General features: G+C 45.0%; 2 protein-coding genes across 2 annotated transcripts; both read right to left on the bottom strand.

Moving 5' to 3' along the window:
• Positions 1–1,591: 1,591 nt before the first annotated feature.
• On the bottom strand, positions 1,592–7,947 carry mrps7 (mitochondrial ribosomal protein S7). Its single transcript, XM_069929364.1, has 5 exons — positions 7,789–7,947; positions 7,371–7,562; positions 5,882–5,945; positions 4,062–4,229; positions 1,592–2,251 (listed from the first exon to the last, which is right to left on the bottom strand). Exons 1-5 carry the CDS (start codon positions 7,848–7,850, stop codon positions 2,030–2,032), a joined length of 708 nt encoding a protein of 235 aa, XP_069785465.1. The 5' UTR covers positions 7,851–7,947; the 3' UTR covers positions 1,592–2,029.
• A 6,568-nt stretch (positions 7,948–14,515) lies between these two features.
• Positions 14,516–25,659, bottom strand: avd (avidin). The gene is made up of 4 exons (XM_069929365.1): positions 25,475–25,659; positions 25,022–25,235; positions 15,533–15,653; positions 14,516–14,887 (listed from the first exon to the last, which is right to left on the bottom strand). The coding sequence occupies exons 1-4, from the start codon at positions 25,532–25,534 to the stop codon at positions 14,842–14,844; spliced, it is 441 nt and encodes a 146-aa protein (XP_069785466.1). The 5' UTR covers positions 25,535–25,659; the 3' UTR covers positions 14,516–14,841.
• Between the last annotated feature and the right edge of the window lie 1,796 nt (positions 25,660–27,455).

Raw genomic sequence — 27,455 nt, 5'->3', positions numbered from 1 at the left:
TGTGCAGTTTAAATGTTGTGAACATTGTGTTAGTGTCGTTAGACTTGTGCTTCCCCAGATAGGTGGAGATGGAGTAAATCCAGAGTTTAAAAGCTAGATCTAGATGGGTAATGAGAGAAGGGATCAAGGAATAATGCTTCTGGTAACAAATAAGCAGAAAAACTATTTCAATCAGTTTAATGTTCGGAGGTGTACAATTGTAACCTGCCTCATCTCTGAAGTACCAGCCCAAGGACTTCACTTTCCCAATCCAGCCTTTACCACAGAGGCTGCTGTTGAACCGATCCCACCCTGGTCATTCTTCCCAGAGCAGCAATGAGGAAAATGCCTCGCTGGAATATGATTGGTATCTTTCAGCACAAAGTACTGAACAGTCATGTTGTTTTGTTCCTGCTGTGACCAGCAGCAGTTCGATCTAGCTGGGTTTGGTGGTGTACTTTCTCAGACAGGTCACTAAAGTGCACATAGGTAACAGGATGAGGCAGAGAAAATATTTATTCACTTAAACCTTGTAGCAAATGTTGAGATGTGAACTGCATTGCAGGTTTTTGGACTTCTATTATTGAGAAAATTATTTAGCAGTGAATTGAGCGAGGAAACTGCTATGGGTGGGACTGTTGGAGAACTGTGGGAAATGAGTTTTTTCAGTGCTTGAAAGGTTGGGGATAGCCAGCCTTGGATAACAAAAGAAATAAATGAAGGCATCAAGTTAAAAGCTCGTACATTCAGAGGCTGAGAGAAGTGAGACATTGGAAGATTGGTGAAAGCTTTGAGAGCAAACAAATAAGACAGATGATGAAAGTAAATGAGCACAAAATATAAAAACATTGTGAAACAGAAAAGGGTGGCTGAAGTGAATGCAAATCCCTTGGAAGATGAGAAAGGGAAAGATCGGATGTGTCGGTATTTCAGTGGAGTAAAGGCAATTACAGTGGGATTGGAAGGGGGCTATACTTGGCAGAGCAGCAATAGATGGTGAAGGTGCAAGATAAATACCTACAAAAAAAGGAAATATTCTAATAGAAAAATGTCACAACTGTGGCTGACTAGTGAAGTCGAAGCCAACTTGAAAGAAAATACAAGGAAGCAAAAATTAGTGGAAAGAGGATTGGGAAGTTTAAAAAATTTTACAAAAGGTAACCTAGACATAAGTAGGGAAAAGATGAAGTATGAAAGTAGGCTCACAAATAATATCAGAGGATACAAAAAGTTTCAAGTATATAATGAATAAAAGAGAGGTGAGAGTAGATATAGGACCACTAAGAAATGATGGACAAATATTAATGGGAGAAAAGCACTCCAAAAGACACAGCCCACAGGTAAAACCCTCCCCACTATTGAGTACATTTACAGGAAATGCTGCTGTTGGAGGGCAGCAGCAATCATCAAAGACCCTCACCACCCAGCACTCGCTCTGTTCTCACTGCTATCATCAGGAAAGAGGAATGTCTGACACCTCCATCCTTTGGCCAGGAAGTACTCTCACTCCTTGCTCCTGGTAGACAATCTGAAGACGAACACTCAGTGCTATAAGGACAGCTTCTTTGTTACTTCCTTCAGATTCCTCAATGATCCAAAGACACTGCCTCACTTTGACTTTTCATGCAATATTTTTATTTATTTTTGAAAGGTGGTTTATATGAATGTTTGCACTGTGATGCTGCCACAAAACAATGAATTTTGTGACTTGTTCACGACAATAAATTCTGAGTCACACACTTCCTCACTTCATGCACCTCGAGCACAATAGTCATCACTTCTTGCACCTGGTAGACAAACCATGCCAGTCAATCCTCTTCCCCTCAGCAGACAGGATGCCAGAGACTAATGATGCCGTCACTACTCTGCACTCCCCCTCCAACCCAAGACCATGTCCAAGTCAGCACACAGAGGGCTTAGTTGCACTGGCATATCTGTGCTTTCTTTTTCTTTCTTTTCTTACATTAAACACAGAGATAGTGAAACTGTCCCATTTCTTCTGGTCAACTGTGCTGCTTGAAGTCCTGGGCCCAACCTGGGAAACACCTCCTCACCACCACCTATAGTGGGCGAAGGCGCGATTGGCCTCTGCCATTTTGTGAAGGTCATGCTTCCTCTTCACCACATTGCCCTCATTGCTGAAGGCAGCAAGCAGCTCCTGGGACAACTTCTCATGCATGTGAGTGCGTCGGTGCCGATTCTCACGGCATTCGATAATTAACCATTTCATGGCCAGGAAACGACGACGGTTGTCCTTAAGTGGCGTGGGAACCTATAACAGAAAATAATTTGGGGAATAAAATTCAATAACCCAAGAAGTACTAATCTCCTGTCCAATCCAGAGCCCAAACTCTTAACCCATGCTAAAGTCATCTGAGGTTATATATCTAAACGTGGGCATTACTGGAGTACATTAGACGCTGGCCATCCCTCAACATCATCACTGAAATTATTATAAAACAATGCTGGAAACACTCAGCGTGCCAGGAAGTACCGGTGGGGGGGGTGGGGGGGGGGAAGAGAGAGAGAGAAAGAGAGAGAGAGAGAATCAAATCCCTTTCAGCAGAACGACAAAAAGTTTCAAGGAGTTGGATGGCAAAAACAAGGAGAATGACTTTGATAGGATGGATATCAAGTGTGATGGAGTGATACAGATGGGAGTGGAGCTGGCTGCAAGAGGGTGGCAAAGGCTTATTAACCACAGGTTTGTGAAGAGATGTAAATACAGAAATAAATAAGAACAGAGAAGAGAGAAAAAAGAAAATACTAGAACTGGGATACCAAATACTGCAGATCACGTGACATCTATGGAGTGAGCAAGACCAAGTTAACAATGGCAATATGGTTCTGATGCAAGTTGGAAAGACTATCTGAAGTTGCTGAATATTTCGTTGTATCCTGAGGTAACATTTCTTGACAGAAGATTAAATGCTGTTCAAGTCTGCACTGGGTTTCACTGGGACAGTGCAGGAAGACAAAGACAGAAGTCAGAGTGGGAATTAAAATGAAAAGATAATGGGAAGGTCAGGATACACTACTTTTTACATTTTTAATGATACAGCATGATAGAAGGTCCTTCTGGACCATGAAACCTGTGCCGCCCACCAAATTAATCTACCAACCCTGTACATTTTGGAGGGTTAAAGGAAACAAGAGCATCCATAGAAAACTCACACATAAAGCATGGTAACAGCCCCTTGAGTCTGTGCCTCCCAACTGATCTACATTCCGTATGTTTTGAAGGGTAGGAGGAAACCGAAGCACTCGGAGGAAACCCACGGAGATGTGGGGAGAATGAACAAACTCCTTATAGTCCGTGCCGGATTTGAACTCCAGTCGCTGATGCTGTAACAGCTCTGAGCATTCCACTAACAGTGATGGGAACATTTATATATATCCTTTATATTATTTCTTTCCTACTCTATTGTAGTTAGTGTTTCTCATGAACCTATTTGGCTGCAGCAGTTTAAGAATTTCATTGCATTGTACACTGTACTCAAAGATAGACAAACTCGTGATCAAAATGAGGGAGAGGATCTTGGGATAGGTCAACACCTGGTGCAGATGCTGCCAGTCACCAGTAAATGCCCACACTCATTGTCCTAGTTAGGATGTGCAGTGCAAGGTGTTATAGAGTCTGAACATCTTGTGCACGTTACAAACATGTGCACACACAACTTGGCATGCAAGCAATTTTGCACGTTTGTCATCAGTTTTTATAGCTGCTTATTGCACAATACACAGAAGCATGCTTGCAGTTGTACCCATGGGTCCGCAGTGAAACATTACATACTGACCATGTACAAGTGCAGTGTATTTACGCAAGTTTGTATACACATGAGTGCATGTTTGTGCAAACGAAGTGTGCACTTACACATGTATGTGCATATACACACTTGTTTGTGTGAATGCACAAGATAGGAGAAACAATGAAACGGGCCTGCTACTCAGATTTATGCCAGATATGTAGGGTTCAAAGGATGTCCTGGGATGTGCCACATCTGAACAAACCATGAGGAACAAGGGACAAGAGACAAACCAAAGGCAAATGTATGGATGAAAAGCAGCATTCAGTGTCATACCTGGTAAGATTTGCCACCTCGCTGTATGTTGGTTAACCCAATGACCGGCTGACAATTCTCCAGAGCTTGGTGGAAAATCTTGTGTGGGTTACACTCAATGAGATCCTTTTCAGACTCAGGGGCCTTGTGGTAGCTTTCAATCTGCTTCCGTTTTATCAATTCAAAAGTCTAGTGAACACAAGTCCCTCATTAGATCAAACCATACAGCACCAGGACTTACAGATTTCCCACATTACTCTGAGAGGACACGGTATTAAAATTAAAATACAAATCAAGAACCTTGGCAATGGGAAGCGGCATTGTGGAATGGCAGAGCTCAGTAAAACTGGCACACATCTGAGACACTGAAAGGATATCAGACTTCAGGGAGGATTTGTGGCTGCAGGTAGTGCTGGGTACAGGCTTGCTGAGCATTGGTACATCGTGTAATAATGAAGTGCAAGGGGTGAAGATTAGAAGATCAGAGGAGTTATCAAAAAAAAGTTAGAAAAACAATGGAAAACTATTTCAGAATTCTCAGGACAGGCATTCCAGGGAAAGCTCATCTGTGCCTGAACATATACAGTATTGGCTAATATGACATTAAAAGAGCTCCAGGCCTGAGGATTGGCATGGTTTAAAAAATCACGAGAGGGAGAAAATAAATGAAAGAGAAAAACTTGTAAAAAGAAGTTAAAAGCTTCAAGAAGATTATGAAAAGAAAGATATTGATAGAAGTAAACACTAGATCCTTAGTCAAGTTATAACAGAAAATAAGAATTTGATATTAAACATTTTGCATCTCTCTCCATTTTTTGCTTTCTGTGGTTCAAGAGAGTAATGAAATGCTACCCCTGGAATCTTGTTTACAATATAAATTCATGTATGGACCAAAATCTGCCAGAAGCAATTGCAAATACACACATTTATCAGCTCATTTTCTACTTTGCCTACTGACCAGGTTTGGTGACGTTAGGCATGAATGTTTTTTTCTAATATTCTGGAGGTGCTCTTCAGTGTGTCTTTGTCAGGACATACTTCACTGATCAGAGATGGGACTAACAACTAAATATAAACAGGCCCCTCAGGCCTACCCAACCTTTGCTCAGTTATCAAGAATTAACTCTGTCTTAAAAATTATCAAGGACCTGGCTACCAAAGACTAGTGACCTACAGAGAAAAAAAAATGGCCTCATCAGTTTCAAGTGACCATTTTTTAAAAAAATGGAGCTCCCTAGTCTTAGACTCTCTAAGAAACATTCTCTTCACATCCATTTTGTCAGGACCCTTCAGCATCTTGTATGCTTCAAGCAAGTCACGTAAATTCTAGCAGACTCAAGCCAAGCCTGCCCAACCTTTGCTAGTAAGACAACGTGTCTATTCCAGACATTAGTCCAATGAACCACTCTCAATGCATTTACGACCTTCAAGGAGAAAGAATAGACTACACAGTACAATAGTTCTCAACAATGTCCAAAATAAATGAGGCATGATCAACCTGCTGTACAGAAAAGTACTGGAGAAACTCAACAGGCCATGCTGCATTTATGGAAGGAAAAAGGCAGTTAATATTTCAGCCTCAAGTGCTTCTTCAGGTGTCCTGAAAAATCAGGATCAACCTCCTTTTGCCTTAAATTCTCCTTGCAATAAAAGCTTTGCTAACTCTCACCATTTAGATACTATTTTATTGTCCTTGCCAAGATGAACAATTTCACATTTTCACACATTTACCAGCCCTCAGCCTCTTAAGCAATCTATAACCCCTCGATTTCATCATTATCTTCACAATTTACTTTCCTATATTTGGATACTGGGGCATACAGAGGAAACAATTATGTTACCTTGTTTATGATCGACCTGGACAGCAATTTCTGACCTCCCTTCATCATCATGTTGGTGAATTTGCTTTAAAAAAATGCAATTCATTAGTTTGATATTTCAACTTTAGGTGTTCAAAAAACTCTAATATGCAAGGACATTGTATGGATTGTGTGAAACGTGGCTCCTGCACCCTGTGAACAGAAATAGTATGTCACCACCCAACTACCAACAAATAACAGGTGAGAGGTTCCCCATTTTGTCTCTCTTTCTTGAATTTTAATTTTTATAAAATTTAAATTCAGACATACAGCACAGCAACGGGCCATTTCGGCCCACGAGTTCACCCCATTAACCAACACCCTCAATATGTTGTGAACGGTAGGAGGAACTGGAGCCCTTGGGGAAAACCCATGCAGACATGGGGAGAACATACAAACTCCCTACAGACAGTGTGGGATTCAAACGCCCGTCCAAATTGCTGGTGCTGTAAAGGAGTTGTGCTAATCGCTACGCCAACCGTGCCGCCCATTGAATTTGCGTCTCACGTTTGCTGCTCTCCAATATACAGCAACCATTTAAGCATCTACGGTATCTTCAAAGATGAAAAACAAAATATTCTACCACTTTTGTAAGGGACTTGCATTTGCTTTTCTTTTCTTCAGACTATAAAAGCTGGTGGTCCATTTTTATGTTTTTCACTTATTTTCTCATCTGCACTATTTTCCCTTTCTTCAGTGAATTAAAAATAAAAACCCACAAAACCTTTACTTCTTTTTCTGGAACTATAAAATTTCATATTTTATTTTCCCCTATAACCATGGTTATACCACTTTTCCTGTTATGTTTTTGAATGTTACAAGAAAGGTGAACTATTTAAAGGGAACATTAGGGGGAAGTTCTTCATTCAGAGAGTGGTGAGAGTGTGGAATGAGCTACCAGCTGAAGAGGTGAAAGCAGGCTCGATTTTGACATTTTGATGGTGGTGGGGGGAATGGGAAAGGGAAAGGAATGGGAAAGGAGAGATACGGTCTGGGTGCAGAAAAAACTCCAGAGAGTTGTTAACTTGACATCAGAGGCACTAGACGCCACTCCACCGAGGACATCTACAAGAGGCAGTGTCTTAAGAAAGCAGCTTCCATCTTTAAGGACCTCACCACCCAGGCCATGCCGTCTTCATTTTGCTACCATCAGGAAAAAGGTACAGGAGCCTGAAGACAAGCACTCCGTGGCACAGGCACAGATTCTTTCCCGCTCCCATCAGATTCCTAAACGATTGATGAACCAAAGTCACTGCCTTACTTTTCATACACTATTATTATTTACTGTTATAAGGTGGTCTATATGAATGTTTGCTCTGTGATGCTGCCACAAAACAACAAATTTCATGACTTGCTCGTGACCATAAATTCTGATTCAATGGAACGAAGCAGAATAATAGTCCGGCACAGACTAGATGGGCCAAAGGAGCTGCTCCTGTGTTTCTACTGTTTTTAAAGTTAAGACTCTAACTTGATCAACGGGTCACTGAAGACGCTGCTGGTTCTGTCACTTGGCGCGGCCTTGATCGGCCGAATCGCCTTGAGCTCCAGTGCTGCCTGATCATCGGCTCCGAGCTCGCTGGCTGGAAGCTGGTGCTGCTCCTTGTTGATCTCAGGCTCCAGGTAATAGCGGTTGTACCGTGACCATCTCACCGGCGTCACCCTGCAGACACCAAGGAAACTGAGTCCAAGGGCTTCGGGTAAACCCTCCCCCAACCCTGACCTGCCCTCTGCCCTCCCTCACCACTCCCCCGCCCCCTTCCCCCCAATCCCCATCAAGCCCCTCCTCACCCTCTCCCTTCCACGCACTCCCCCCCGCCCCATTCCCCACTCTTGTACTGAATGGACTTTCCTCACACCTGCCCGCGCCCGCGTTTCCTCACACGCACCCCGGGAGCCAGACCTTCCCGCTCAGCCACACCGCCGACCGCCGGCTGTAGGCCGCCGCCATTTTGTCCGAATCCCCCGCGTCTTCGATTGCGCCTGTCCGCGGCCTCCAATCAGGCAGGACGGCGAGCAAGGGAGGGCGTCGTCGGACATGATTGACATATGACGTCACGGTGGCTCCTCCCCCGCCTCGAGGCCGTGGAAAGGTTGACGAGTGCATCCCGCCTCCCAGGACAGACGTCAGGTCTCTTTCTGTCTTTGGCTTGGCTTCGCGGACGAAGATTTATGGAGGGGGTAAAAAGTCCACGTCAGCTGCAGGCTCGTTTGTGGCTGACCAGTCCGATGCGGGACAGGCAGACACGATTGCAGCGGTTGCAAGGGAAAATTGGTTGGTTGGGGTTAGGTGTTGGGTTTTTCCTCCTTTGCCTTTTGTCAGTGAGGTGGGCTCTGCGGTCTTCTTCAAAGGAGGCTGCTGCCCGCCAAACTGTGAGGCGCCAAGATGCACGGTTTGAGGCGTTATCAGCCCACTGGCGGTGGTCAATGTGGCAGGCACCAAGAGATTTCTTTAGGCAGTCCTTGTACCTTTTCTTTGGTGCACCTCTGTCACGGTGGCCAGTGGAGAGCTCGCCATATAATACGATCTTGGGAAGGCGATGGTCCTCCATTCTGGAGACGTGACCCATCCAGCGCAGCTGGATCTTCAGCAGCGTGGACTCGATGCTGTCGACCTCTGCCATCTCGAGTACCTCGACGTTAGGGGTGTGAGCGCTCCAATGGATGTTGAGGATGGAGCGGAGACAACGCTGGTGGAAGCGTTCTAGGAGCCGTAGGTGGTGCCGGTAGAGGACCCATGATTCGGAGCCGAACAGGAGTGTGGGTATGACAACGGCTCTGTATACGCTTATCTTTGTGAGGTTTTTCAGTTGGTTGTTTTTCCAGACTCTTTTGTGTAGTCTTCCAAAGGCGCTATTTGCCTTGGCGAGTCTGTTGTCTATCTCATTGTCGATCCTTGCATCTGATGAAATGGTGCAGCCGAGATAGGTAAACTGGTTGACCGTTTTGAGTTTTGTGTGCCCGATGGAGATGTGGGGGGGCTGGTAGTCATGGTGGGGAGCTGGCTGATGGAGGACCTCAGTTTTCTTCAGGCTGACTTCCAGGCCAAACATTTTGGCAGTTTCCGCAAAGCAGGACGTCAAGCGCTGAAGAGCGGTAATCAGGTTGGAAATAACCTTCCCCGCCCACCCACCGTCCTAAAAGAATTGGGCTCACCTTGCCCACCCCTCAACACACAGAACGATCCCTCAATCCGTGGAGCGATGGCAGGTGATCACCAGGGCCTTTACCGTCTGGAACGATCATCATCACGTGCTTTTAGTGTCACCAACTCCTCGAGCACCTCAGGGTTGGTTTGGGTTACTCTGGCATTTATTTCCCCATGACCCCCCCCCCCCCCCCATCAGACTCCTCAACCACAAACTTTTTTTGGGTAACTTTATTTATTGCACTATGAACCATATCAACAACAATATTCCTCATTAAATATACATAGTGACCATTTTTTCCCTTTTTCCTCCCCACCCCCCTCAACATCCAATAAATATCAAACAGGCAAAATACAAGAAAACAAAATCCACACAGAAAAAAAACCAAAGAAAAGTCCACTAACCGCAAACTCTTATTGAAGGACTCTCAGTTTTGCACTTTTTTTTCCTCTCCCTCTCTCTGTATTGCAGTTTGTTTCCATTTCTTTATTTGTTGACCTGTGGGGGTTTTGTTTTTGCACTGCCAGTAAGTGGGAATTCTGCCTGGCCCGCATACGTGATGTCATGTATGTACAATAAATCTGAACTTTCAATCTATAAATTTTCCAAATTCTCTCCAAAAGCTACCTGTACTTGCACTTGTTGGTTTTAATCTTCACACATGTGTGCACACACACATTCATATTTAAATAAATTGAAATTTTATATATCGTGCTATTTTTACTTTCAAATTCTATCTCAATTTCCTGATCCTTCATTGCTGAGTCCCAAAATACTTCTGATCCTCCTACTGAATTCAAATTTGTGCAATTCTAGTAATTTTATTATCCTCTCCTTTGCATTCAGTCTAGTCTCTTATTTCAGACACATTAGGACATCATTCCTGTTGTGTTATCTTAGAGTGATATACTTTTGTGGCAATTATGCACAATTTAAATAACTGCCCACCATCACACTTTTATAGTCAAATCTTTATACAGGAGCTGTTTCTTTTGTTTAGATACAAGACCTTAGTTTTCAAATTGAACTGAATCACTTTCAGTACAAAGTTCTAAACGGTTGCTGTAAAGGCCCCTTTACCACACTCTAGGATGCACATAATCGCACTGAAGAGGGTGCAGAAAATACTCACCAGGTTGTTATTAAACAGGAAAGTCTGCAGATGCTGGGATTGTATTTCACCAGAATGGAGCATTTTTGTAATGAGGAAAGACTGGATAGGCTGAATCTTCTTTCTTTGAAACAGAGAACACTGAGTGGGGAGGAAAAAAATACCTGATAGTGGTACAAAATTCTAAGAGGCATAGTTAGGGTTCATAACTTTTCTCCTTGGCAGATGTGTCTTACACCAGAGAGCAAACATGTGAGGTGTGGAGCAGGTTTACAGGGATCTGAGGAAGATTTGCTCTGCTTGAATGGGTTCAGAGGCTCTCATGATATTTAACAAGACTATGAACAAGCTCTTGAATCACTAAAGCATTGCAAGCTACAGATAAAGTGCTGGTAATATAGTTTTTTTTTCAAACCTTATTTATTTGAGAAATCATTAACAATAATACAATGAACATTCAATAAAAACAATTTTATATCTGGTAATATAGGTAAGATCGAGACAGATTTTTTTCCCAGAAAATATACTTTATTCACATTAAATTATTTCCAATACAAGAAAACAGTTCAAGACTTTTTACACTCATAATGTTAATCATATCAATATATTCTCATCATTGTACATTACCTCCACTGTGGCACCTTGTCGATTCTCCCCCTACTGTTGGTTGAAGGACTCCAGACCAGTGGTTCGCAACCTTTTTCCATCCACTCACACACCACTTTAAGTATTCCCTATACCATCAGTGCTCTTTGATTAGTAAGGGATTGCTTAAAGTGGTAGTGAGTGGGAAGGGAAGGTTGAGAATCATTGCTCTAGACACAATTGTAACTGAAATATTTTGCTTGAGAAAAATTGTTATTTGCCCATTTCCTTTGGAGTTATGAAACCATGCACATAATGTAAAACAGTGGTTTTCAACCTTTTTCTTTCTACCCACATACCACCTTAAGCAATCCCTTACTAATCAAAGAGCACTGATGGCATAGGGAATACTTAAAGTGGTGTGTGAGTGGAAAGAAAAAGGTTGAGAACCACTGCTTCTAGACTGTGGTCCTTCCCCACAGCGCTCTCGTGTGGGCTGCACTAAGCCTCAGTGCATCCCTCAGCATGTACTCCTGCCAGTTGGCAGCATTCCCAGACCAACATCTCAGTATGCTGAAAGACCAACAGTTTTTGGGTTGATCAAAGAGCGGTTCTGGATGTCGGACTCAGTATGTCCTTGGGAACAGTTCATAGATGATGCTGTCACTGTGGATGAACTGTGTCAAAGCCCCCTGCATTCTTCCCAACACTTGGTGAATCTGTATTCATCAGAGGTGGGCAACAATATCCATACACCGCAGCCATCCCAAGGACAACGTACATGGGGGGGTGATGTTCTGGTTGTACAGGAAGGATCTCAATGGGAGGGCCCCAGCCAGGCCAAGTCCTAGTGCTTGTTTGTAAGCTGTGGCAATGAGGAACCATCCAACCAGATCCATTGAGTCCACATCTCTCAGTTTCTGTAGGACATTCCATACTGACCACTGCCTGCTGGGCTTGTGGTCAAAAGTATTGTTCTGGAAAAACTTTTCTATGAAGGATAAGCGGTGTGGCAAAGTTCAGCTATCTGGGACATTGCCATTGCACGGCACCGGGGCCAGGCCTATCCTTCGCAAAACTTGGTACCTTTGTACTTTAGTTCCACATACAGCCTGATGCAGCCACATGTGAAGGTGGTCATCAAGATGAGAGACATGTTAGGTACACCCTTGCCCCCACTTTTTGGATTCTATCCATTTTGGACCCTCATATGAATCTGAAAACTGCTTTAGTAACAACCAGGGGAGAGGTGCAGGAGATGGGCCGAGAGCACCTTGCACCTGATGACCAGGTTCTTCCCTGTTATCAAGAGGGAGCGCTGCGCCCACAGATGCAATTTTTGGTGGACCTTTGCGATCCTCTCCAACCAATTCTTGTTGCATGCATCAGCACCTTCAGGTAGTCAGATCTGACTGTGAAGGGGATGGTGGACCAATCGGGCCAGTTACTGAAGAGCTCTTCTTCTGGTTTACCCTGGCGCCTGATGCAGACTCAAAATGCCTGCAATTGCTGATCAGTCTCCAGACTGATCGTGTATCAGAACAGAAGATAGCAACTTCATCCATATACAGGGAGGCATGACTTGACTGCCTTCGCTGCTGGCAACATTATTCCTCCTATGTCCTCATCCTTCCTGATGAATTCATCAGGGCTCTATGCAACACACAAATCAGATTGGAGACAGTGGGTAACCTTGCCTAACTCCAGCCTTGACGTAGAAGCTATCTGTTTCCCATCCATCTATTTAGCTTGCACTACTGATGACTGTATAGATGGTGTGTGACCCCACTGATGAATGTCTTCCCAGATTCTGCTCTTGCATTTGTACAATTTTCCTGCATTACATTAATATTGATCAATGAAAGTTTGGAACACAGAGAGTATTGAAGAACTAGAATACAGCGAGGGAGTCTTATCCTAATTTGTTCCCACCACTCTGTTATCTTGTCTTCCTGTACTCCCTTCAGACCATTACAGGCCCTTATCCCTTTATCAATGATTCTGAAAACCAAACTTTTTTTTTACTGCATGTACTGTATATTTTCAGGTGTTCTAGAGAGAACGAGGAGAGAATGCAGCTCAGGGAGCGAGTGGGGAGAGAGCAGCAGCGTGACCCAGGCAGGTGAGCAGGGAAGAGAGTGAGGAGAGAACACAGCTTGGGGAACAAATGGGGACAGAGCAAGGAGAGAACAAGGCTCAGGCAGGTGAGTGGGAAGAGAGCAGCAGTGTAACTCAGGCGGCCAGAGAAGAGAGTGAGGACAGAATGCAGCCTGAAGAGCATGGAGGCCCAGCGGGGCCAAGGAAAGTCGGAGCCGTCAAGCTGCCGGGCCAGAGGGTGAATGGACCCAGGTTCCCGGGAGGAAGGAGGAGAGAAGCGAGCTGGCACCGAGGAGAGGGTGGTGACAGAGGGAGAGAAGATGAGGGGACACTGGGGAGCAGCCAAGCCCGAGGGAGGAGCAGGTGATGGGAAGCCCCCAGCAGCTGAGCTAGGGCAGAGGGACCAGATGATAGGAAGCAGCTGAGCTGGGTTGGAAGGAGGCAGACAAGGGCCTGGTGGGGTGAGCCTCTTTTTGTTTTAATGCAGGATCACCGGCCATCTTCATTATCCATAATCCTCCATGTAGCTGAAACCACTCTGGAAAACAGAGCGGTTCCAGCTGTGTGGGGGATTATGGGTAATGAATACAGCCATTGCTCGTTCAGCCAGCTTCAATGTGGCATCACTCCATAAAAAGGGTTTATATTTTGCGCGAACCTACTGCCACCATTTTAATTCCATAATCTGGAATAATTTGAATACCAAGAAGTGTTCAGTCCCAAGGATCTCACATAAAAGGATAAGCACCTGTACTACAATCACCAACACCACATCATTGCCCACTTCATTGTGACTCTTCTCCAGCATATTTCCCACCTACTCCACCAGTAAAGACTTCCATTCCCCACCCCTTCTGCCTCACCCTATTACTCCCACATTCGTGAACTCCATTGTACCCCAAGCCATTACTACAAACTTGGACTTCATTTCCACGCTCCACTAATAATTTCCCTGCACTCTGTCAAACTCACTCTGTGCTCCTTCCCTCCTTTTTCACCCTGTAATAGCTCCACAACATTCCTCCAGTACCTCAGATAACAGATCCACAAGGTGACTTGCCTAAATTAACCCATCAGCCACACCCTGCCTAAGTTGTGTGCAAGTGTTCAGTATAGATGTGCTTGGGATCTCCGGCCCATTTGTGTCCTTACTTGCATTCATTAAAGTTCCTGCTTTAATTCAAATAAAACATTTGAATGAAACACAGATTGCTGGCTGTAGCAGGCAACAGTGTTAAAGTTAGACATACAGCACGGTAACAGGCCTTCCAGGCCCACGAGCACTTTCTCCTCAAATACATCAATTACCCTACAATCCCCATACATTTTTGAAGGGTTAGAGGAAACCAGAGCACCCGGAGAAAACCCACGCAGACACTGAGAGAATGTACATACTCCTTACAGACAGCCCTGGATTGGAACCCTGGATGTTGGCACTGTGATAGCATTACACTAACTGAGCCACCTCTGTTCAAAGTCTGTGTGTGGTAGGGGACAACGGGGTCCGCTGTCTGTCGTATTCTGCGAGTCATCAGCACATGCCCTCTTCACCAAACTTCTCTTGGACATTGTGAACCTCAGCAAGCTACTAATACTCTGGGATGGAGTCACTGGTTCATTAACAGGAGTGATGGGAGTAATACGTCACTTACCAAACACACTGAGACATTGGAATTTCTTGTACATTGCTTTATTGAAAATACAATTTAAGAGGACAGGAGTTTTATGTGATGGTGCTAAGGTTTGAGAAATCAACACAAGCAAGTCTGCAGATGCTGGGTTGAGTGCAACATACAAACATACTGGAAAAACTCAACAGGTCATGCAGTATCCATAGGAAGCAAAGGGTAACAACGTTTTGGGCCTGGGCCTCTCATCAATTATGTGGTCATATACCTGACAAAAAAGCCTAGGTCCAAAACTCTGGTTAACATTTATTTCCTATGGATGCTGCATAACTTGCTGAGTTTCTCCAGCATGTTTGTGTATTGCAATGTCGATCACAGGATATCTTTTGTGGCTCGGTAAAATGTGTCTTGTCCAATTCTAAAAAAAAGATTTAAAAAATGTAAATAAGTAGCATATCTAATAACTTGAGCAACAAAGTCAACAGATTCACCACCCTCTGGCAGAAAAAAATTTCTCCTCATCTGTTCTAAAAGGATGTCATTTTATTCTGAGGCTGTGTCCTATGGTCGTAGACTCTGTGTCCATGAGATCATGACTGAATCTATACTGGGGCTCAAAGTCCTTTCATACTCTAGTTGAACATAAATTTACCAACCAATTTCAGGTTGGAGGTTGTTAATTGAACAGCAATGATTATTTTGAGGAGGGAAATCCATATTGGTTTCAGCTTTTGACAAGGAAGTATCTATCCTTAATCGGCAGCCTCTGATTTTACCAGATTCTAATGAAAGGTCATCATCCTGAAATATTTATTGTTTCTCACCCCACAGATGTGGAGTGACTGCCTGAGTATTTCCAGGATTCTATTTCATTTCAATCTTCCAGGACTACAGTATTTTGCTTCTGATTTTAAGGTTGTGCCTTTGTTTTCTTGTATTGTCCCTGATGCTACAGATCTCACTACCACCTAATCATTGATTTTCCAAATCTGTTACTATTTAATCAGTGTTCACAAGGCTGTACGGAGAAGCAAGGTTGGACATCTCACATGTGAAGGCTCACCTTGTTGCTTTCCAGTCATCATGTAGGCTGGCAACAGGAGATCTCAACATCCACATGGTCTTCAGAATCTGGTGCCCATCATCCAGTATGAGACATTGGCCGACCCAAGACGTAATGGAGCCTGATAATAGAGGAAATTCTCTGAAGCTTGACAACTATATTTTTTCCCACTCAACCACCACAAGGAGCTAGTTCTCTCAGCTTTCTCATTTTTTTTTAAATTTTTTTTATTTTTCACACCATAAACCACATTGACCATGATACATACATTTTCCTTTTCAAATATATAGTGTCATTTTCTCCCCCCCCCTCCCTCCTCCCATCCCACCCTCCCTACCTCCCCCCCCATCCATTTAAAGTACAAAATCTAAGATACATTAAACCAGTCAAACAATGTTGTCATTCAATAAAAATAAACAAGAAATTCCACTGAGTCAATTCTTTTCATTTCCTTCTCCTTTCGTTAATTTAGGTAGTGAATGTCCCCGGTAGGTTTTCTCTATTGTGTTTCATGTAGGCTCCCATATTTGTTCAAATATTTCAATATTATTTCTTAAACTACATGTTATTTTTTCTAATGGAATACATTTATTCATTTCAATATACCATTGTTGTATTTTCAAATTATCTTCCAATTTCCAGGTTGACATAATACATTTTTTTGCTACGGCTAGAGCTATCTTAACAAATTTTTTTTGTGCATCATCCAAATCAATTCCAAATTCTTTGTTTTTTATGTTACTTAGAAGGAAGATCTCTGGATTTTTTGGTATATTGTTTTCTGTAATTTTATTTAATATTTGGTTTAGATCTTCCCAAAATTTTTCTACTTTCTCACATGTCCAGATTGCATGAATTGTTGTTCCCATTTCTTTTTTACATCGAAAACATCTGCCAGATACTGTTGGGTCCCATTTATTTAACTTTTGAGGTGTAATGTATAGCCTTTGTATCCAGTTATATTGTATCATACGTAACCTCGCATTTATTGTATTTCTCATCGTTCCAGAACATAACTTCTCCCATGTTTCCATTTTTATCTTTATATTTAAATCTTGTTCCCATTTTTGTTTAGTTTTACCATTTGTTTCCTCATTCTCCTTTTCTTGCAGTTTAATATACATATTTGTTATAAATCTTTTGATTATCATTGTATCTGTAATCACATATTCAAAGTTACTTCCCTCTGGTAACCTCAGACTGCTTCCTAATTTGTCCTTCAAGTAGGATCTCAATTGGTAGTATGCCAGCACTGTATCTTGAGTTATATCGTATTTATCTTTCATTTGTTCAAAGGATAATAATCTATTTCCTGAAAAACAATTTTCTATTCTTTTGATCCCTTTTTTCTCCCATTCTCTAAAGGAAAGGTTATCTATTGTAAAAGGGAGTAACTTATTTTGCGTCAATATTAGTTTTGGTAATTGGTAATTTGTTTTATTCCTTTCTACATGAATCTTTTTCCAAATATTGAGTAGATGATGTAATACTGGAGAACTCCTACATTGTACCAATTTTTCATCCCATTTATATAATATGTGTTCAGGTATCTTTTCCCCTATTTTACCTAGTTCTAATCTAGTCCAATCTGGCTTTTCCCTTGTTTGATAAAAATCTGATAGGTATCTTAATTGTGCGACTCTATAACAATTTTTAAAGTTTGGCAGTTGTAAGCCTCCTTGTTTATACCATTCTGTTAATTTATCTAGTGCTATCCTCGGTTTCCCCCCTTTCCATAAAAATTTCCTTATTATTTTCTTTAACTCCTTGAAGAATTTCTCTGTCAAGTGTATTGGCAATGCCTGAAATAGGTATAATATCCTTGGGAAAATGTACATTTTAATACAGTTTATCCTTCCTATTAGTGTTAATGGTAAATCTTTCCAATACTCTAAATCGTCCTGTAATTTTTTCATTAGTGGATAATAATTGAGTTTATATAGATGGCCGAGATTTTTATTTATTTGTATACCTAGGTATCTTATTGCTTGCATTTGCCATCTGAATGGTGATTCCTTCTTAAATTTTGAGAAATCCGCATTATTCATTGGCATTGCTTCACTTTTATTTACGTTAATCTTGTAACCCGACACTTCTCCATATTCCTTCAATTTCTTATATAATTCTTTTATTGATAGTTGTGGTTCTGTTAAGTATACTATAACATCATCCGCAAATAAACTGATTTTATATTCCATGTCTTTTATTTTTACCCCTTTTATATTATTTTCTGTTCTTATCAATTCTGCTAGTGGTTCTATAGCTAACGCGAACAATAAGGGTGATAGTGGGCATCCCTGCCGTGTTGACCTGCTTAAGTTAAATTGCATTCATATATATCCATTTACTGTCACTTTCGCAAATGGCCCCTTATATAATTCTTTAATCCAATTAATATACTTCTCTGGTAAACTGAATTTTTGCAATACTTTGAATAAATAATTCCATTCTACTCTGTCAAAGGCCTTCTCTGCGTCTAAAGCAACTGCTACTGTTGGCGCTTTACTCCCTTCTACTGCATGAACTAAGTTAATAAATTTACAAATATTGTCTGTTGTGCGTCTTTTTTTTAATAAATCCAGTTTGGTCTAGATTTACCATTTTCGGTACATACTCTGCTAATCTGTTTGCTAATAGTTTAGATATTATCTTATAATCTGTGTTAAGTAATGATACTGGTCTATATGACGCTGGTGCGAGTGGATCTTTCCCTTGCTTTAGTATTACTGTAATTATTGCTGTTTTACATGAGTCTGGTAAGCTTTGTGTTTTATCAATCTGGTTGATTACTTCCAGGAGGGGAGGAATTAATAAATCTTTAAATGTTTTATAGAATTCTATTGGGAATCCATCCTCTCCTGGTGTTTTATTATTTGGTAATTTTTTTATTATCTCTTGTATTTCTACTATTTCAAATGGTTCTGTTAATTTATTTTGTTCCTCTATTTGTAATTTTGGTAGTTCAATTTTAGTTAAAAATTCATCTATTTTCCCTTCTTTCCCTTCGTTTTCAGTTTGGTATAATTGTTCATAGAATTCTCTAAAGTTTTCCTTGATCTCTGTTGGATTATATGTGATTTGTTTGTCTTTTTTCCTTGATGCCAATACCATTTTCTTAGCTTGTTCTGTCTTAAGCTGCCATGCTAGAATTTTGTGCGTTTTTTCCCCTAGTTCATAATATTTCTGTTTTGTCTTCATTATGTTCTTCTCCACCTTATATGTTTGTAGTGTTTCATATTTTATTTTTTTATCTGCCAATTCTCTTCTTTTAGTTGCATCTTCCTTCATTGTTAATTCTTTTTCTATATTTACTATTTCCCTTTCCAACTGCTCTGTTTCCTGATTGTAGTCCTTCTTCATCTTGGTTACATAACTTATTATTTGCCCTCTAATGAATGCTTTCATTGCGTCCCATAGTATAAACTTATCTTTCACTGATTCCGTATTTATTTCAAAATACATTTTAATTTGTCTTTCAATGAATTCTCTAAAATCCTGCCTTTTAAGTAGCATGGAGTTTAATCTCCATCTATACATTCTTGTCAATATCAAGGGTGAATGGTCTGATAATATTCTAGCTTTATATTCTGTTTTTCTTACTCTGTCTTGCATACGAGGTGATAACAGGAATAGGTCTATTCTTTTTTTTTCTTTTTTTTTTAAAATTTTTTATTTTTCACACCATAAATCACAATAGCCATGATATACACTTTTTCTTTTCCACACATTTACAGTGACTTTTTCTCCCTCCCCCCTCCCTCCTCCCAAGCCACCCCCCCACCCCCTCTCATCCATTTTAGGTATACAATCTAGGTTGCATTAATTCAGTTAGACAATGTTGTCATTCAACAAAAATACACCAGAAATTCTACTGAGTCCATTCTTTTCTTTTCTTCTCCTTCCATCAACTTAGGTAATGTTGAATAGGTCTATTCTTGAGTATGTTTTATGTCTACCCGAGTAATATGAATATTCCTTTTCATTTGGGTGTTGTTTCCTCCATATATCCAAAAGTTGCATTTCTTCCATTGATTTAATTATAAATTTGGTTACTTTGTTCTTTCTGTTAATTTTTTTCCCAGTTTTGTCCATATTTGAATCCAAATTCAGGTTGAAATCCCCTCCTATAATATGTTCCCTTGTGAATCTGCTATCTTCAAAAAAATATCTTGCATAAACTTTTGATCTTCTTCGTTAGGTGAATATACATTGAGTAGATTCCAAAACTCCGAATATATCTGACATTTTATCATTACATATCTCCCTGCTGGATCTATTATTTCCTCTTCTATTTTAACTGGCACATTTTTACTAATTAATATAGCTACTCCTCTTGCTTTTGAATTATACGACGCTGCTGTTACATGTCCTACCCAATCTCTCTTTAATTTCTCGTGCTCCAATTCAGTTAAATGTGTTTCTTGCACAAATGCTATATCAATTTTTTCTTTTTTCAATAAATTTAGCAGTTTCTTCCTTTTAATTTGGTTATGTATTCCGTTAATATTTAAAGTCATATAGTTCAGCGTAGCCATTTTATACTTTGTTTATCTTCCCTTTCCGTTTCTCCATCATCACCTTTCCTTCTTATCCATTTCTGCTTTCTTGTTTTGAACACTTTATAAGACAACATTTCTAAAACATCAAACATTTTCCTTATTCTCCTATTTAAAACTTCTTTAACCCCATTCTCCCCTCCCCCTCCTGAGTTGCCATTTATCCCTTGTCGGGCAACCACATCTCCCCTCTCCATTTGTATTTGCGAATTCACTCGCAAACGTCAACTGATTTTGCAGTGACCATAACTCCTCCCCACCCAGCACCCCCCAGAAAAGATTTCAATTTTCATATGTAACAAAGGTAACTCTTTTAATTCCCTCCTTATTCCTTCTATTCCCTTTCCCTCCCTTATTAATTCTTGTCTATACTCTATATATTTTCCTCTAAATACGGAAACATTCATGTATACACACTATATATATACACACATATTCCCCTTTACACACATACATATAGTTCGTGGTCATTTTTACTCTCATTACATGTCTTCATCACTCTGCTTGTTTTGTAGTTGTTCTGCAAATTTCCTTGCTTCCTCTGGATCCGAGAATAGTCTGTTTTGTTGCCCTGGAATAACTATTTTAAGTACCGCTGGGTACATTAACATAAATTTATATCCTTTTTTCCATGGCTGGGGGGGAGGGCGAGGGCTGGGGGGGGAGGGCGATGGCTGGGGGGGGAGGGCGATGGCTGGGGGGGGAGGGCGATGGCTGGGGGGGAGGGCGATGGCTGGGGGGGAGGGCGATGGCTGGGGGGGAGGGTGGTGGCTGGGGGGGGAGGGCTGTGGCAGGGGGGGGAGGGCTGTGGCAGGGGGGGGAGGGCGATGGCAGGGGGGGGAGGGCTGTGGCGGGGGGGATGGCTGTGGCGGGGGGAAGGCGATGGCTGGGGGGGGAGGGCGATGGCTGGGGAGGGAGGGCGATGGCTGGGGAGGGAGGGCGATGGCTGGGGGGGGAGAGCGATGGCTGGGGGGGGAGGGCGGTGGCTGGGGGGGGAGGGCGATGGCTGGGGGGGAGGGCGATGGCTGGGGGGGGAGGGCGATGGCTGGGGGGGGAGGGCGGTGGCTGGGGGGGAGGGCGGTGGCTGGGGGGGAGGGCGGTGGCTGGGGGGGGAGGGCGGTGGCAGGGGGGGGAGGGCGATGGCTGGGGGGGAGGGCGATGGCTGGGGGGGAGGGCGATGGCTGGGGGGGGAGGGCGATGGCTGGGGGGGAGGGCGATGGCTGGGGGGGAGGGCGATGGCTGGGGGGGAGGGCGATGGCTGGGGGGGAGGGCGATGGCTGGGGGGGAGGGCGATGGCTGGGGGGGAGGGCGATGGCTGGGGGGGAGGGCGATGGCTGGGGGGGGAGGGCGATGGCTGGGGGGGGAGGGCGATGGCTGGGGGGGGAGGGCGATGGCTGGGGGGGAGGGCGATGGCTGGGGGGGGAGGGCGATGGCTGGGGGGGGAGGGCGATGGCTGGGGGGGGAGGGCGATGGCTGGGGGGGGGGAGGGCGATGGCTGGGGGGGGGAGGGCGACGGCTGGGGGGGAGGGCGACGGCTGGGGGGGAGGGCGACGGCTGGGGGGGAGGGCGACGGCTGCGGGGGGAGGGCGACGGCTGCGGGGGGAGGGCGACGGCTGGGGGGGAGGGCGACGGCTGGGGGGGAGGGCGACGGCTGGGGGGGAGGGCGACGGCTGCGGGGGGGAGGGCGACGGCCGGGGGGGCAGGGTGACGGCCGGGGGGGAGGGCGACGGCCGGGGGGGAGGGCGACGGCCGGGGGGGGAGGGCGACGGCCGGGGGGGATGGCGACGGCCGGGGGGGGAGGGCGACGGCCGGGGGGGGAGGGCGACGGCCGGGGGGGAGGGCGACGGCCGGGGGGGAGGGCGACGGCCGGGGGGGGAGGGCGACGGCCGGGGGGGGAGGGCGACGGCCGGGGGGGGAGGGCGACGGCCGGGGGGGGGGAGGGCGACGGCCGGGGGGGGGAGGGCGACGGCCGGGGGAGGGAGGGCGACGGCCGGGGGGGGGAGGGAGGGCGATGGCTGGGGGGGAGGGCGATGGCTGCGGGGGGAGGGCGATGGCCGGGGGGGAGGGCGATGGCCGGGGGGGAGGGCGATGGCCGGGGGGGAGGGCGATGGCCGGGGGGGAGGGCGATGGCCGGGGGGGAGGGCGATGGCCGGGGGGGAGGGCGATGGCCGGGGGGGAGGGCGATGGCCGGGGGGGAGGGCGATGGCCGGGGGGGAGGGCGATGGCCGGGGGGGAGGGCGATGGCCGGGGGGGAGGGCGATGGCCGGGGGGGAGGGCGATGGCCGGGGGGGAGGGCGATGGCCGGGGGGGAGGGCGATGGCCGGGGGGGAGGGCGATGGCCGGGGGGGAGGGCGATGGCCGGGGGGGAGGGCGATGGCCGGGGGGGAGGGCGATGGCCGGGGGGGAGGGCGATGGCCGGGGGGGAGGGCGATGGCCGGGGGGGAGGGCGATGGCCGGGGGGGAGGGCGATGGCCGGGGGGGAGGGCGATGGCCGGGAGGGAGGGCGATGGCCGGGGGGGAGGGCGATGGCCGGGGGGGAGGGCGATGGCCGGGGGGGAGGGCGATGGCCGGGGGGGAGGGCGATGGCCGGGGGGGAGGGCGATGGCCGGGGGGGAGGGCGATGGCCGGGGGGAGGGCGATGGCCGGGGGGGAGGGCGATGGCCGGGGGGGGAGGGCGATGGCCGGGGGGGAGGGCGATGGCTGGAGGGGGAGGGCGATGGCTGGGGGAGTGCGAGCAACCGATGAATGGGGATGAACTTACATAATGTATCATTGGTTGGGGGTGGGACTTCCCCTAAATTAACAGGGAGGGCAAATTCCCAGGAATATGGACCGGAGCAAAAGGCACAGGAGGTCCTAAATTCCTGGGAATTACTCCGGGACCAAGTAGAGTCACCACTCCAATGTGGTGTGAAAATTGCTAGTAAGGGGAGAAATGGAAATACAATAAAGCAGTGAAGGGATTTAGGAGTTTCATTGTTATATTGTACCTTGAAAGTGGCATAAACAAGTTAATAGGGTGGCCAAAAAGGCTTTCAGCACTTTGACCTCTTGTGAGGAGAGGTTGAGCAGGCTAGGATTTTATTCCTTGGATTTCAGGAGGATGAGGGGTGATCTCATAGAGATTTACAAAATAATGAGGAATCAATCAGGTGAACTTCAAGAATCTTTTGCCAGAGTAGGGGAAATCAGTAACCAGAGGATACATGTTTAAGGTGAGTAGAGTGAGATTTACAAGGAACCTGATAGGTAATATTCTTACCCAGAAGGTGGTAAATGTATGGAACAGGCTGCCAGAGGAATTAGTTGAGGTAGATAATTATTACAACTTTTAAGAAACATTTGTACTGATTCATGGTCAGGACAGGATAAGAGTAATATGGGCCAAACACAGGAAGATGAGACTACTGTGCGTAGGAGATTTTGGTTGGCATGGGAAAGTTGGGCCAAAGGGCCTGTTTCCATGCTGTTTTACTTTAAATTCATGGTTACAAGAAATGGAGATGGATGTGTACAGGGGGAGGCAGATATGAAGAGAATCAGAGAGAAAGGCCACGTGCAGTGAGTTGGTACATTAGTGCACAGCTGATTTGACTTCGATCTTTTGTGAGTTTAAGAATATTACTGCAGTGTTCAGTCATCAATGTATAGAGTGGATGTGTCTTGTGAGAATTAACCCAAGGCTGGCAGATGGGAGACCCATGGGTAAGAATTCAGTGTGAAGAGGAATAGGTTGGTCAGTCCCTTTGGCCTATTTTCCCATGAGTATACATTTTTAAGGTTCATTGAAGAAACTTGTGCACAATTTTAATTTACTTAATTCTCTTCATAACATAGATGGCTATTCGGCCCATTGAGTCTATGTCATCTCTCCCATCATTTGCCCATTCTCCTATCACCCACTGCATGTGTGGTAATTAATCTCACCCAATATATGGGAGGGTGCTTGCAAATGGAAGATGAACGTGCTCAAGAAAACGGTTGCCTTGCCCGAACTTGTTCTCACCCCATGTCGAGAACATTAAATGCAGCAGACCAATTTGGAGAAGGTACACATGAATCTCTGCCTCACCCTGGATAGTAGTGAGGCAGGAGGTGAAGAGACACATGTTGCCCTTCCTACAGTTGCAGGGGAAGGTGCTAGGGGTCAGGGAGTGTGGCCAGGGAAGACTGAGCAGACCACAGAAGTCGGAGAGAGTCTGTCCAGAGAGCAGCGGGGAAAGAGGTGAGTACTGACAAAGAAGCACTATCCATTGCAGAGCCAGGACTGTATTGCCAGTGGCTGTGAATGTCATGGGAACCATCCCTTAGTTTATTTTAGGCTGTCTGCACAGGATGCTTGAAACACTGTAATTTCCGCACAAGTGATTGGGTCTGATCAGAGGAAAGGTGAGAATTGATTTTGGCTCTCTGAATGGAGACAGAAGGAAAAGGGAAGAGAGAGAGAGAACTAGAGGGAAGGAGAAGGGGAAATTTCTTAATGGAAACTGGAGAAATCGATGTTAATGCAATGCAGTTGGAGAGTGTTCAAACGAGTGAGATGAGGCGTTCCATCAAATTGCAGGTGTTCATCAGTCTGGCGGCTCATGAGACCATGGACAGACATGTGAGCAAGCGAATGGGGCAGGGAATTGAAATGGGTGACCACTGGGTGCTCAATAAAGCGATCTCCCAGTCTCCCCCATGTGGGTGAGACCACAAACGGGGCGCCGGATGCAAGTTGCCTCACTTAGGACTGTTTGGGGCCCCCGAATGGTGATGAAGCAGGACGTGTGGGCGCAATATGGTTAATTGTCACAGGAGTAGGTCCCAAGGGGACGATTGGTGGAGAGGAAGGTGTTTTACTCAGAGGTATCCCACGTTGATTCACACCCAGGATTAAACTCTACTGTACAGTACTGGGAAGAGTCAGCCTCTGGCGGTTCCGGCTTACCTCCGGCCCACGCAGTGGACATGGTGAAGGTCGGCTCCTTGGCGCCGTGTCTGATACCGATCACCGGCGCTTGATTGTTGGGCCCGGCCTCTCCCACCGTCGCTTCCACCGCCGTCTGGTAGCGGCCGTTCAGCGTGAGGTTCTCGGCTTCGCTCAAGTGGAAGACGGAGCCCAGGTCGTTCCACCAGATGCCGCTCATGTTACAGTGGGCCGCCTGGAAAAGACCAAGGCTGAGCGCAGAGGAACCGGCAGCCAGACCGTCGGACACCCGGCCCCGGGGACCCCGAGCCGAGAGGAGCTGGGTAACCCCCCACCTCCCCGAACCGAGAGGGACCCGGCCCAGGAACCCCCCGAGCCGGGGAGGGGTTGCCTCCTCCACCCACTGTGCGCATCCAGGAGTCGGCCCAGTCTATCCCGACACTGGCGCTTTCCTCTGTCCTCGACCATATTTACCCAGGTTCCGGGGATAATCAGCGGCAGCAGGAGGGCGATGGCGGGGCTCGGCGTGTTCATGACCAGCAACTCGCTCGCTTCTCCTTCCACTAAAGAGTTCACTGTCCTGATGGGTGATTAAAGTTCATTGTTTCTTAGCAGCTGCTGACGTGCAGTTGTGCTAGTTAGTTCCAGCGATTAAACCCTTAATGTTTTGTCTTGCTTTGGCAGCCTTGAGAAAATAATCTGATTGAAACAATTCCAATTGGCAATACTATCAGAAATGTCCTGCTTCGTTCTCACTTCCAGCCTCTCTTCCCTGCATCAGTCTGTTTAATCTCTCTCCCACCCGTGATAACCAGGTTATTCCAGCTCTCACACTAATTCCTCACCAAACAAGTCAGTTATCCAAAAACGAGAAAAAAAATTTCTGAGTTTATTTCATTATCAGTCCCTGGAAATGAATCTCCATATTACAATCATGTCACCTTTCCTCAGTACCAACTGATCCTCTTTATAAGGTCTTGTACCATGTATGAGATATCTACTGGACCACTCACAAAACGACCTCTATCACTGCCTCTTGGCACACGTGTTAAACTTGTATTGGAAATAGTTTAAATCAAAACAAAGCAAATTACTAGGGTTTGAGTTGTGTGCTCACCCAGAGGAAACTAAGGTCCACAGTAAATGAGTAATGGCCATCGTTTAAGTTTGTTCATTATCATCTAATTGTACAAGTACAAAAAAATGCCTTTTTGCCTTAAAAGGGATATGCAATCCAGGTATCTCTTTTAAGACACAAAGATCCAACAGAAAGTTGTCCAACTGTGGGTCACAAGTTACAGAATAGTATTTAATATTGACAAAATATGCAAGGCTATGGATTGGTGATATTTACAAACTCAAAAACTGACCAAGATACAAGGAATGGAAAAATACAGCAGTAATCCAGAAAAAAAACTAGACGAAGAGTAAAGATTACAGACTGAGACTAGTTATAATGGGGGGGGGGGGGGGAAGGAAATGGCAGATAAATATTGCATCAATCTTCGTGTGCCAAGATGCAGTGATCGAGGTCGTTTTTTGAGTGGTCCAGTAGACATCTCATACATGGTACAAGACCTTATAAAGTGGGGTTATAGAGACATCAGTTGGTACTGAGGAAAGGTGACATAATTGTAATATGGAGATTCATTTCCAGGGTCTGATAATGAAATAAATCATTCAGCTGGTCAAGCATCATCTGTGAAGGGAGATGGCCTATCAACATTTCAGGTCAAGATACTTCATTTAGAGTAGAGGGAGATAGCAAGTATTAAAGGAAGAGGCTGGGGCAACAGCTGGCAAATGATAGACGGATCCAGGTGAGGAGGGGTTGATGGAAGGATTGATTTAAGACCAAGGCAGTTAGGTAGATGTGATCAGGCCATTCAGAAGGTCCACACACTTTGTTCTAAATTTTAGCTCTAAAGGAGCAGGGTATAATGCTAAAACATAGGACTAGAAAACAAACACAACTGGGAATAAATGAGGTAATTTTGAATTGGGAAGCTGTGATCAATGGGCTGCTGCTAGGATCAGAACTAGGACACCAACGGTTCACAATCTGCATCAATGACCAGATGTAATAGCTCTAATGATACGGAGTTAGCTGCCAGTGAGGGACATCCAGCATACAGAAAGGCTAAAGTGAGAACATGGACAGATTGAATAAAAGGTGGTGAAAAAATGGGAGGTCATTGGTAGAAAAAAAGGAAAAAGTGGATTAAAAAAAAAATGGCAAGAGACAAGTATTGGTATTCAAAGATACCCAGTTTTCCTTGTACATGAACCAAAACCTACATGCAGGTATAGCACACAATCATTTCCATTGTTTTATTATGTAGACACCAAATATAGACAACCCAGCCCTAATTTCCATGAAATTGGGTCAAAATTCCAGCCATAAAGAACTTGCAATGGGAATGTTTTTTCCTTGCTGTATGGCCCTCTTACATCT

The sequence above is a fragment of the Narcine bancroftii genome, chromosome 3 (assembly GCF_036971445.1).
Source record: "Narcine bancroftii isolate sNarBan1 chromosome 3, sNarBan1.hap1, whole genome shotgun sequence".
Lineage (NCBI taxonomy): Eukaryota > Metazoa > Chordata > Chondrichthyes > Torpediniformes > Narcinidae > Narcine > Narcine bancroftii.
This window is presented reverse-complemented; position numbering and strand designations above follow the sequence as displayed.